The sequence below is a fragment of the Erpetoichthys calabaricus genome, chromosome 13 (assembly GCF_900747795.2).
Source record: "Erpetoichthys calabaricus chromosome 13, fErpCal1.3, whole genome shotgun sequence".
Taxonomy (NCBI): Eukaryota; Metazoa; Chordata; class Cladistia; order Polypteriformes; family Polypteridae; genus Erpetoichthys; species Erpetoichthys calabaricus.
Window position 1 is genome coordinate 94,153,612 of NC_041406.2, and position 13,691 is coordinate 94,167,302.

The following is a 13,691-nucleotide window of genomic DNA, read 5'->3' on the forward strand; positions in this document are numbered from 1 at the left end:
GGGCGCAAACCGGATGGGCGCAGGGCTCACCGGATGAACGGAAACCCCAAAGGTCCATGCTGTGACAACGCGCGCGCCTACAACGCGCTTGCGAAAGGAGTCGCGGCTCAAACCAAACAAAACACAGAAACGAGACTATGACCTATGAGCTACACCTGAGGTAAAGCATGCACGCCAGGTTATACGGCCGCCCGGACGCGACCGCCCACACCACTGCATATACCCTCCATGATATGTCTTCACGCAGCGGCTTCCCACCGAGGCGCATATTGCACTGTGGTGCTCGCCCCACAGTCAGACGTAGCGGCCTCCCAGAGTCAGTAGGTGGCCCCCAAACAACACAACCTGTTCAAGCGGTCGGTGTCAGCGAGTGCAACAGACTCACGTCTCCACAAAATGAAACCGCTTTAGTACAGATATGCTTATTGGATTAAATGACATTTCCCCAGACGTACCCGCCCTCCATGATATGTCATCCATCCACATATCGGACGGAACAGAAACTGATTGCCATTCTAGGATTTCCGATTCGCTAGCGAATCGCGGGGTTTACTTGTAACTCAATAAAGCATAACAATGGTCCATTTTATAATTATTTTTTATGGGTTTTTACAAACAGCTGGCTGGCCGACAAAGCAAGTCAACAGGTGGATCAAGCGATGCATCACCTCAGCCCCCAAAAAGAAAAGGCAAGAAGGAGCAGTTGTCCCCAGCAGAAGAAGTGGGTTTGCATGGAAAGCCTGTCAGGGTCAAATGGAAGCGGAATGGGATTACTGCACCCATTTACCATCGTAACAGTAAGGCTGCCCTTTCTGCTTTTGGATATCCTGTGTTTTTGTGGGGTTCCTCTTTGACACTGTCACTTGTGGCCTTCTGGGTGGTCCGTCAGGCAGAACCTTCGCCTCTGCCTTATTAGTATAGATGTGTCTATGATTTGATGCCTATTGATGCTGCTTGGCTTTTCATGTTTAGGCCAGGGAGTTAACTGACAGTCTTCCTTTTTCTTCTTCCTAAATGCTTAACTCTTGCAGCATAAAAATTGTTGTTAAGTGCTTACATAGTAAAACATACAGTAACACTGTATTAAAATCGGATTTATTTAGCACATAACTTTCATGCAAAAAGCTGAGATTTCGAAATTTTTGACCCCATCATGTTTTCCTCACATGTGTACTGTAATGAATTGACTGGCATCCTGGCTGGGATTGATGCTGTTTCCTTATCTGGCCTAGAAGCCATTGTAATGGAAGGACAGCCTGAGTGGATGGGCATCCCAACTGGAAGGACTGGTTCTTCCTTTTCTGTGTTTGTGGACAGCAGCTGAAAGAACATCATAGCTGGCTGTACCCTTTCCCCTTCAGGAGGCTCGTATAGCAGAGGGACAGAGGGAGGCTTCTTCCTGGAGCCATGAGTTCCACCAGTACACTGGGTGGCAGCATTCCTCTGGCATAGCTCCCATTTGGACACCTGTAAGGCTGCCTGGGACATGTAGTTCTGCAGGGCAGCCATGTTGGGGCTCATGCTACTGGAGGGAACTGTTGGCAGGAGGCTTCTCTGTCAAGTGGAGGTTCTTTTCTTTAATAACCACTTTAGTAACACCAAACCAAAATGTGTTTGGACTGTGGGAGAAACGCGGAGCTCCTGGTGGAAACATACAAACTCCACACAGTCTACTTCACTGTAAGACAGTAGTGCAACCACTGTGCCACCTTGCTACCCAATCATCATCATCATCATCATCATCCTTATTATTATTATAGAGATTTTAATATTTTTTATTTAAATAGCCACCCCATGTCATACTAAAACTCACTTAGCTAAATCCTTCTATTATTATTATTATTATTATTATGCTTTTGATATTTTTTTTATATTTAAATAGCCACCCCATGTCATACTAAAACTCACCTAAATCTTTCTATTATTATTATTATTATTATTATTATTATTATTATTATTATTATTATTATTATTATAGTGCTTTGGATAATTTTTTTATATTTAAATAGCCACCCCATGTCATGCTAAAAACTCACTGCGCTAAATCTGTCTATTATTATTATTATTATTATTATTATTATTATTATTATTATTATTATTATTATTATTTTGACTATAGTCAAGAAAAATAAAGGAATAAAAAAATAAAAGAATAGAATAATGTATGGAAGATAGTGAGGACAGCAATTAATAATAATAATAATAATAATAACATATCCCGATTTAACTCAGTGAGTGTTTAGCATGATATGAGATGGCTATTTAAATATTAAAAAAATATCAAAAGCACTATGAGTATCCTGAAATAGATTGGTGCCCAATTCAGGATCACTAGCTTCCAGATTAGACCCTGCATTGGACTGACTGGGTCCAGTAATTGCATTGATGGCAAAGTATTGTTAGAAATAAAATTGGTACAGAATCTACTGAATATAAAATTCTCACAGTCCTAGAAAGATCTGAACTGATGACACAGCAACTTTCAAAAGATAGCTGGGTTCATTAGTGTCTACTAAATGAGGTGTTTAATTTCTCTTTTTATTAAGCGGTCCCATCTTTCTTTCCTTCCTCTGATTTGTCTTTGGAGTAGTTTCTGTATTTTGCCATTAGATGGCAGTGTTGACATAGGAAAGCATAAAGGCAGTTCTGGTTAGTTTTTGGCTTTATATTCTATTTATTAAGTAGAAGCCTGTGATTGTGTCCAGTGTGAAAGGCACCTTGTAAAAAATGGCTTGGTTAAAATGTTTAAATGTTGAAAACAGGATAATAAATGATTCATTCACTCAATTTTGAAATCCATCTTCTTCCTCTACTTCTAAAGCTTTTCCCACTTTCATATATTGGACCAGGCTCCTCCACTCTCATCTGATGTACACTTCCTTACCTGATACCCCTTTCTCTCTTACTGCCCCCTTCACACAGTCCATTCACTTTCTCTTTGGTTGTTCTCCTCTCCTCAATTCCAACACCTCCTTAACTGATTGTTCTACCCACATTGCTTACCTCTCTGTTCATTACCTGTCTGTACCACGGCAGTAAATCTGAAATGAACTGATTATGCTACATTTTTTGTCAATGCCTTGCATTTTTGAAAATAGCCTATACTGTTGCCCTTCTGTGTATCATCATTTAGTTCACAATACCAATAAAGAATCGGAGTGAAGATCTCTTTGAAGTAAACAAAATGTGCAGAGGAAGTTATAAAAAGCAATAAAGCTAAGCCAAGATGGAGCAGAATGAAATGTGATTTTTTTTTATTGCGGATGGAGATGCTGTTTTTCAGAATGTGATAGACAGAAAGAGAACAGCACAGGGTGGTGCTTTTGAGTGAGTAAAAATAATTTGCAACTCTTATTGTTTTTTATAGGTTTATTTTTTTATTCAAACCCACTATATAATGAGGCAGTACTACCGTATATACTCGTGGATAAGTCGGGACTTCATTTTACAGTATAATTTCTGGTATTTTATAATGTCGGTCGTATAAGTCGAATGCGGAAACATCACACTGTTGGTCCAAGAGATTACGATACGCTAACACCCACCTGAGAGAGTAACCACAGAGCACACGGCCTTTATTTTCTGTGTGGGTGCGGCAGTGCGCTGTATCAGCGTGTGCTCCTAACCTCTCTCTCTGTCTCTCTATTGTGCCTACATGACCCCAATACCCCAACTATTCCGAAGTGATGTTTGCACTGTTTTGTGTTTTTTGTATCTCACACCCTCATATACTCTTATCGTAAGAGCATCCCTTATCTACGATGGAGCGTTCGATCAGAAGAAAATATGAAGCTGATTTTAGATTAAACGTCATTGAAGTAGTGAAAGAAATTGGTAACTACGCTGCTGCAACAAAATGTGATGCGTCTGAGAAACTGATGTGAGATTGGAGGAGGCATTAAGATGTAAAAAATAAATAAGTAAGTGTTGCATTTTTGAATGGGCACATAAGTCGGGGTCTGATTTTATGATTGATCTTTTGGGTTTCAAGACCCGACTTATACGTGAGTATATACGGTAATTTGAGATTTGTAGCATTTTTAGCTTTGAATGAATCAACTTTAAATTGAATTTGTAGCATTGCTGAATACCACTGTTAGTAATGTTCTTTCATGCGGAGTTTGGCTACAATCTCCCACACCATACACTCAAGCCCCGCCTCCCACACCCACCCATGCCTTGAGGCTCCCCCCCCCAACTGTAGATGCGTTCCATGGTCTTTGGATTGTGATTGTCAAAATTGTCATCATAAATGCAAAGTGGGGATCGTCTTACCAGTGCAAAAAACACATGTCTGGTGGCTTAACAAAATGTATACGTGTAACAGGAAATGAGTCCAGTGATTTTGTTCTTTACCCAAGATCTTTATTTAAAAACTAAATACCAGGCAGACACATTAATCTTTGGAAACAAAATAGCATTTGTTTTGCTATTTTTTAGTTTATTTTTTTGCAAAGTGAAATGCTGAGCTTTGTGCGAGTCGTATCACTCATCACTATCTGGAAGCTTTCTGGCAGCCTACTGGATGACCAAACCCCATCACTATCTACTGGCTCAGACTCAGCTACTGTGGTAGTTCATATCATGATGAACCACTTTCTTTTCTGCCTGGCATTAGTACCCTCTTTGGATCCACTTTTCACTGAGAAGGTGCACCACAGCCTGGCAGTGCACCCTTATCCACCCTGGCATGCAGAGGATTTCCTTTTACATTTTGCCCAACAATAGGATGAGCTCCTCCAGCTATGTCTTTGACTCAGTAGATCTCCCCTGTGAAATGTTTTTTTTATCCTAAATCAAGCTTCAAAATAATTAGTACAATTGAAAAGACTTCTTAGCAAACCAAAACATGTTTACGGTAATTAAGTGAATGTTTTACTACAGGAGTGAATTAGAAGCTTCAACTACTTGCAAATCCCAGTCATTAAAGTAACACTTCTCAACAGCAGCTCAGCCCCAATGACCAGCACTGAAGCGTGATTACAGGGTATGCGCCTTGTGTTTGCACCAGACCCCCTCTCTGGTGTTTCTGCAGTTATGTGTCTGTCTGTCTGTTTAGTGTCGCCGCGCTAAGATGACTCAGGCTTGTGGGAGCAAAGAGACACGGGCATCCTGATCAAAATGTCTGATTGATACCAGTTTTCAGTTGGACTAATAGTATTGTTTTTGTCCTTCTTGGCTCGTCTTTCTAAGAGCATAAAGAAATAAGAAGACTTTCCATTGACATGGTAGGTGGGAGTAGGGAGTAGTCTACTTATCATAGGTCTCTCTAATTTAAATTTTAACCTGGAAGAAAAATTCAGATCCATCTGTTGTCTTTCCTGCTTATCTAGTTCAGGGTCATGGAGAGCTGGTACCTTTCATGGCAGCTGTGAGCCCCTCTGTGCCATTCTTGTCATTCCTCCTTCTCTCCTGTAAATGACTCTGTTCCCCTATTCCTCATTCCTTCACATCTTCTTCACTCTATCTTTCCTCCATCTCTTCTATTTTTAATGCCTTACTTACCCCTGGTATCTTCTCTACTGATTTCAAGAAGTCTAATCCCTATTCTCTAGAAACACTCTCTCAACTCATCTGCCACTGATAATTACTATCCCATTTACCTTCTGCCACTGTTCAAGACTTTAGAACCAGTAGTCCACCAACAAAGTTTCCTGTTTTCTCTCTGACAACAACCTTCTAGATCATCGTCAGCTGCTTTTAGTCACAAATCATCTTCAGTCTTCTCGAGCTGCTTCTCTGTCCTCTGTTCTGATCTTTCCTGACCTTTCAGCAGCTTTCAGTATCATTAACCACTCCTTGCTTATCTTTTTCCTCACTAAACTTGGAATCCATGGTTCTGCTTAGGACTGGTTTTGAACGAATCCAAGGTGTAGCTTAAGGATCCGTGTTAAGTCCACATCTCTCTTCTCTTCAAATTTGCTTTTTATGTAATGTTAGCTCTTCTCATGGATACTCTTACCATCTCTATGCTGGTGATGCACAGATCTTCCTCTAATTTCCTCCTTACAACCCATAGGTTTCAGCCCAGATCTCCAGGTGTCTCCCTCTTCCATCTCATCATGGATGAGTGTTCATCTCCTTAAACTAAACCTTTTAAAGTTAGATATCCAGTACTTAACTTCTAGTTCCCCTTCCTCAGATTTGTCTTTAAGTATTGCTGTTGAAGATGTCACCCTTTCACCATCAGTCTCAAGCAGAAATCTTGATGTGACTCTGGACTCCTCACTTTCATTCATTGATCATATTTCTTCAATGACCCAATGATGTTGTTTCTTTCTTTCTTCATAATATTTAGAGTTTTCAACTCTTTCCCACTAATTATGCTACGCAACTCCTTGTTCAGGCACTGGTTCTCTTTTGGGTGGACTATAGCAACTCTTCAACTGCAATCAGACTTCTGCAGCTCCTCCAGAATGCAGTTGATCGACTTTTGTTCTCTGTTCTTTGTCTCAGTCCTACTGCTCCTCTTCTTTAGTGTGATTGCAAGGATCCAGCTGAAAATTCTTGTCTTGACCTACAATTCTACTTCTCAGTATTTATAGTCCTTGGTCACTCCATATGTTCCTTCAAGAAATCCCCATTCTGACTCTGCTTGCCTGCTGACTCTTCCTCCTTTTGCCAGGCGTGCCAAGATGAGAAAATGCTTCTCCACTTTTGCTCCAAAACTGTGGAATGATCCTCCCTTAGTCCATTTGAACTGCACCCAATTTGCTCGGTGTTTAGGTGTCTTTCTTCCAGTCTGCAGAGGGAGGAAAAGAGAGAACGTTATAAAGCACCATCTCCTGGAGTGGTGGAGAATTACCTTCACCATAGCCCTTAAACTGTCTCCCATGCACACATATAGGACAATACATTTACATTTATTTGCTTAACAGACACTTTTATCCAAAGCAACTTACAAAAGAGGTAAACATTAGACTAGGGCATGTTTGTTCAGCAAGTGTAGTAGGACAGGCAACAAAGTTGGGTATCACTTTAGATTAGGTGTCTCTAATTACTCTGTACTTACCATGTAATTACTTTTATAATTTAGAGTAACTAGGTGTTATTACCTTGCACTTACTGGTTTAATACAGTGTAATGATATAATTAATTACTCGACTGTAATTGTTATTCCACAATTTTTAAAAGTACGTATGTACATAAACTGTATAATAATCTATATATATATTTCAGCATGGCTGTCTGTTGGTTGGTTGGTTGGTACGTTTACATCAGTGTTTTGATTGGCTGATATTCTACGAATTTTGAAAATTTGGACCAACCAACTAAAAAAGAAACAAGCTTGCATTTTAATGACGAAGAAACCCAAGAAAAGACCATAAACAATTTGAATATTGCACATTTGCCTCAACAACAAAATAAAAAACGAAGCACTGGGAAGCGAGTGACCAATTGGATTAAAAGAAAAGCTGAAGGAAGTCACTTGACTGAAGAAGATGAAAATGCAAAAAGAAATAAGATTTTGGATATTTCAAGTGCTCAAACTACACCTCAAGAATTGCCAAAAACGAAGAAACCAAAAAGAATTTTTACTGAAGAACAAAAACTGTGGAATAAACAGCACGTGTTAATGATTCATAATTTTATTTTGATAAAGATAAGTCATTCATTTTATGGCATGTAACACTTTCATACATGACTTAAACTAGAAACAACTTTCATTATGTTTATTATTGCCTTGGAACTAAGATCCATACAGCTCAGGTGGTAGAGTGCACACTACCCTTGGTCGGTGGTTCGATCCCGGATGCCGGAACAAAGTTAGGACCTAACACCACCTACTGTCTACCTGGGTTCGAATCCCGATTTGTCGTGTGGCACAAATAACAAAAAACATTTTATCACTAAATTTAATCATGGTACAAATAATTTTGCATTTAATGACTTTTACCCTGCAACACTGATAAAAGTTGCCTGCAGCCCGTCCTTGACGGGCATGACTACCTCGTAATTATAATAGAGTGCTTAAGCACAACATTACATTGTGTTACTCAGTAAATACAAGGTAATAACACCTAGTTATTCTGTAATTATATAAGTAATTACATAGTAAGTACAGCGTAATTAGAGACACCAAATCTAAAGTGACAACAAAAGTTGATTGCCAAAAGTGAATAGATAATCACTAATACATTTACAATCATAGATTACAATCAATAAGGCAATTAAACGTAAACAAAGTAATCAATGATATAACAATATTGGAGAACAAAGTTTTTTTTCTTCTTCGTCAATTCAATAGATATTCACAGAACAGATGGGTCTTCAATCACTTCTTGAATATATTGAGGGAGTCAGCAGTATGGGTGGAGGTGGGCAGCATGTTCCACCAATCAGCAACTACACAGGAAAAGATTGTGGATTGAGACTTGATACCACGTAGATGCGGCATCACCAGAGGCTTTTCCCTGGCAGACCTGAGGGTCTCCATATACTCAGAAGCTGACCCACTAACTACTCTGTAGGCAAACATCAGGGATTTGAACTTAATGTGTGCTGCTACAGGCAGCCAATGTAGCCACCTGAAGAGAGGAGTGACATGTGCCCATCTCAGCTGGTTAAATACAAGATGGGCCGCTGCATTATGGATCAACTGCAGTGGCTTGATAGCACATGCGGGTGCTCCTGCAGTTATAATACGTATACCCAGACAGTGTTCAGAAGCCATTAAAAAAGCTAATGTGTAGACTACAAGGCCAAGCAAGTTCTGCTCAAGCTTTATAACACACTAGTGAGGCCTCATCTGGAGTACTGGGTGCAGTTTTGGTCTCTGGGCTACAAAAAAAGACATTGCAGCATTAGAACAAGTCCAGAGAAAATGAACTGGACTGATTCTGGGACTGAGAGATATGAGCTATGAGGACAGATTAAAAGATTTGAACCTTGTCGGTTTAAGCAAATTGAGATTAGGAAGGGGATATAATTGAAGGATATAAAATTAAATATGAAAGGAATTAGTACAGGGATTCAGTCTGTTCATTAAAAAAAGTTCAAAAGTTCAAAACAGTTGGAAACTTTTTAAGGGTAAATTTTGCACAAAAGGTACCACAGACACATGGAATAAATTATTAAGTAGTGTGGTAGAGAGCTGGACCTTCAAAAATTCAACTCAATGTTATTTTGGAGAAATTACGTGGATAGGACTGATGAGCCGAATGGCCTGATCTTGTCAAAATTCTTGTAATGTCCTAGTGAGGCTACGCATAGAGCAGAATTCACCGAGATGGCGACTGCAAAGAATATGACTGTGCACATTATGAGTAGCTGAATCTTACTTGCAGTTGTGAGATGAACTTCTCTGGCCCACGGCTGTGATTGAAACTTATTTTTCGATTTGTTTCATTGTTGGAATCTTTGTAAACTGATTTGTGTTTTCTATTAATTAAAATGAAGTTGATTATTTTAAGCTACTTGTGGAAATAACATGGGCCATACCACTCCCCGAACCCGGACACAGACAGGCACATGCTTTTTATTTTCTTGTGGGGCAGCTCTATTCCCCAGCTTCCCACTTCAGAGTACAGTACACAATTAAATAGCACACAATACTGCTCAGTCCCTTCTCTTCTTTGTTTCTTTCTTTTCTCTCTTTCTTTCCTTCTCTTCTGCCACCTCCACTCCTCTCCATGCAAGCTTTGTCCTCTACCTCCTGACTCTGGGTGTCCGAATGGAGTGAGGCGAGAAGGGTCTGGCTGCAGACCGTGCACTCTCAGCCACATGCACGCTCAGCCACTGACGTCAGATGCACGCTCAGCCACAATAGGAAGTGCAACAGGGGAGTCGTTTCCTGATTGCTAAGTTGGTACGTTTGCTAGTTATAGTCTTACCATTTATGAACGATATGGAATATTCTTAATCATGTTAACTTGTGCATATTCACGTTGTTTGGCTGGCCTGTGTTGGTTTATTAACATGTTTACCATTTTAACAGATCAAGTTAACCAAGGTAAATGCTTGCCTGTTATTGTGATTACTAGCAGCATGGCCGTGGTAGCGTAGCGAGAGCGCTGATGTTTAGAGTGTGCTAGTTTAGTGTTCCCGCTGTTATCCCAAGGAAAAAACAATTATGCAACCATCATAACTTGCTAACATCATTTAAATTTAATGTATACAGTATTTACGTGTGAATAAAGAGTAAAATGAAATAAAACAAATAGAACAATTCTGTGTTGTTAATAATCTTATATATCAGAACTGTAATACGTACTATACTTTACATGTCATGAGGTACCAAACTGTGATTAATAAATGGTGGAGGGAAAAGGACATTGGACACATCAGTAATCAAATGTTTATATATTTATTTATACATAAGACCCCCCCCCCCTTCAAAAAAAAAACCCCAACAACAAAACACAAACCAATAAAAAACATTAATTTAGTTAAGGAGGCAGCAGTACATAGTGAACTTCCTGCAATTCACCATTTCATCTAAAAATCTGTGCATGTCTTGCACATGGCTAAACCCAAAACAAAATGGAGCCAGAACATCATCTCTATTAACTAGTGAATCTTTCTCTGCATTCATTGCTTCGTACTCCTGCAGAGCCTTCCCAGCATCTTCCTCTGTCATAGTCAGTATCCGGGGCAACTGGATCAGACCAATGAATTGGTGTTGGCTGTCACTGCACCACTGACTGGCTGTTTTTGCGTGTGCAAGGACAGATACCTTAGACAGGAATAAAAATTTGGTGTATTTATGTGTTTTATGCAATTATTATTGATATATAAAAAACTGATAAAAAAATTTACTTGTACTTCTGGCAGTATTGATGCATCCTCACATTCATCCTGTGCCTACAAAACATAACACTTAGTTACAGTTATCTGGCTATGTGGTGGTTTCAGGACAGTACTACCTTTCTGGGAAAAAAATAACTGGATCACCTTGGATTACGTGCAGACATCCCACATTTTCTGTACTTCCAGATGTCCACTGCATTCTGATATAAGCGTCATGACTCCCTCAGACAACACAGAATATCGCAAATAGGTGGTTTTTGTGGGCAAGAGTCTGTATGAGACTGAGGGAGCATTCTGATTGGCCTCTCTTTGTGCTAAGTAAACCTACATGATTTTTCTGTACATGGGGCAAACACACCTTAGGGTCCAATTTGGATTCATATAATTTGTGGCTACATCTCATAACTTTTATTTATGCTACCGTCCATTACGATCTTTTTATCACAAAGGAGTTTTCAATTTTCTAATGTGTTATACAAGTACCATAGTGGTTATCTCCCTGAATTGAGTTTTGCTGGGTTGGATATCTGCATTTTTGCCAGCTTTCAAAAAGATATGAATTAGGCAGATAAGTTGACAATGTTGGGCACATAAATACTCACTTGCATTGTTTGTGCATCTGCTGATTTAGATGGTCCAGTCTTGGAAAAGTCTCTATTAATTTGAAACAAGTGCCATTTACCAATGTTTTTGTGAGTACAGGATGTGCCATCAGTCGAATTATAGCAGACCATGACTCTACCGAGACGGCTATAATAATGTATTGTAGGCTCATGTATGGATAGCGTAATCTGCTTATTGGAGCCACCAAATTCCACCAGAACAGAAAATGGGACACAAGCTGCCCGTGCTGCTTTTTGCCGTTTTAGGCAAACTGCCTTCTTTTCATTCCCAAAAAATTTAAGGGCCACCATTTCATCTAGAACAATGGGATTTAAGATATCTTCAAAAGCAGTGTCCTGGCAATAATCAAGTGAGCCGAGATGTTCACACTGACTTAAAGGCAATCCACTTCTCTGAGCCAAAAGGTGGAATTGGCAGCATTCCTCCAGTTCTCATTTAACATGTTGAATGTTGCCTGTTGTCTTCCTTTGTACATGGACCGGAACAGAAAAACCATGGCCAGTTCGTTGAACTACTGACGCTCCATTAGATACATCAACACAAATGCTGGAAAGATGAGACATGAGTGTTACATCCTGGGATATGTCTATGTTTTCTTAAGATGTGTGTGTCCAAATTCTTTTTGAGCAAATCTAATGAGCAATGAGGGCACTTTCTTGTATTTCTTGTTTTAGAACTGTTTTCTGGACCCAGCTCATTAGCTTGGGAGGGCTCTTGTACTGGTAGTGGTATGGTATGGGAAGGTTTTTGTGCCGGAACAGGTAGGTTGTGGGAAGATTCTTGTGCTGGAAAAAGTAGGCTGTGGGAAGGCTCAGATGCAGATTTTGAGCATATTTTTAGATGACACTCCATACTGTTTCTTCTAAGTATTGTCTTCATGCAAAACGGACAATGGTAGTGACCCTCAGACCTTTCATGGCAGATGGCAACGACATATTCTCTTATCTGTTAGAAATAAGAACAAGTAAAAGGTAACAAGTCAGTAAATAAATTAATCTTGAAACAAAGCATTCAGATGCTAAACAATGGGACTATTGTGGCTATTATGTGGGCTATATCATGGTCTGTGTCCAGTAAATTTACAAGCACCTTAAGTGATTTTTTCCATGTCTGTACAATGCCTTAAAGTAGACTGAAAACAGACTCTGTTACATGGGGGACTCTTACCAAATTTTTAAAATAATATTTTTCTCATGTCTTGCTAAAGTTTTCAGGTTTTTTGTGCTTTAACATGCAAGAGTTCGGTGCATTTTTGCACATTAATTATTCATTCACCCTAGTTATATTGTAATAATCCACCTTGCATTACCTTCAAAAATGATTGCATTTTTTAAATGTCCATCTAAATGCTGTTGGATTCTTGCCAACCTCATAGACTGTAGGGCAGGGCATAGTGAACAATGATACAAAGTGCAACAATTCGTGCACTGCTGTGGCACAATAGCCTCACATCTTATGGAGGGGTGCATCTGTAAAAGCACAAAGAAACAACACATCTTTGTTTTATTAATAAGCTTAATAAACATTTTTACATCACTTTAATTCACACGAATTTAAATACGCTTCTGATATCTTAAGGTCGTAGACATGTGTCTATTTAACGGTAAGATAACGTGAGCTAACTGGCTAGTAGTCACCGTAACTGAAAACAAACTCACTCCAGTCATTAAAGAAAGAAGTTACTTAATGCACTTGACCAAAACATTTACACTGCAATAATGTGTGTATGGCATGAAATAAAATAAAACGTAACTATATAATTCGGTAAAAGAAATAATAGATAGATAGATAGATAGATAGATAGATAGATAGATAGATAGATAGATAGATAGATAGATAGATAGATAGATAGATAGATAGATAGATAGATAGATAGATAGATAGATAGATAGATAGATAGATAGATAGATAGATAGATAGATAGATACTTTATTAATCCCGATGGGAAATTCACATTCTTCAGCAGCAGCATACTGATACAATAAATAATAGTAAATTAAAGAATGATAATAATACAGGTGAAAAAAACAGACAATAACTATGTATAATGTTAGGAGTGATCAATAAATAAAAATAGAAAAATAAAAGTAGAAAAGTACACATACATATACAGTCATACACGGAGCTGCTGAAAAGGCTGCCACTCACGGCGGCGCCGGATGCAGTACTCAAACGTAACTTAACGTTCGCGTTGGTCTCGAAAACTAAGTTGGCGCTTGAGCGTCGGTTGCACTTCCTATTGTGGCTGAGCGTGCATCTGACGTCAGTGGCTGAGCGTGCATGTGGCTGAGAGTGCACCGTCTGCAGCCAGACCCTTT

The 13,691-nt window shown here is 39.2% G+C and overlaps 1 protein-coding gene across 9 annotated transcripts in view; it reads left to right on the top strand.

The window, feature by feature from the left end:
• The window catches only part of LOC114663782 (doublecortin domain-containing protein 2-like), a 346,685-nt gene that overhangs the window by 275,954 nt on the left and 57,040 nt on the right, over positions 1–13,691 (top strand). For 8 of the 9 annotated variants that reach the window (XM_051935742.1, XM_051935741.1, XM_051935738.1 and 5 more), the window contains exon 8: positions 620–797. The exons of the other annotated variant lie outside the window; for it this stretch is intronic. In XM_051935742.1, coding sequence (XP_051791702.1) covers positions 620–797 — 178 coding nt within the window. The remainder of the gene's footprint in view (positions 1–619; positions 798–13,691) is intronic. 9 annotated transcript variants of the gene reach the window in all.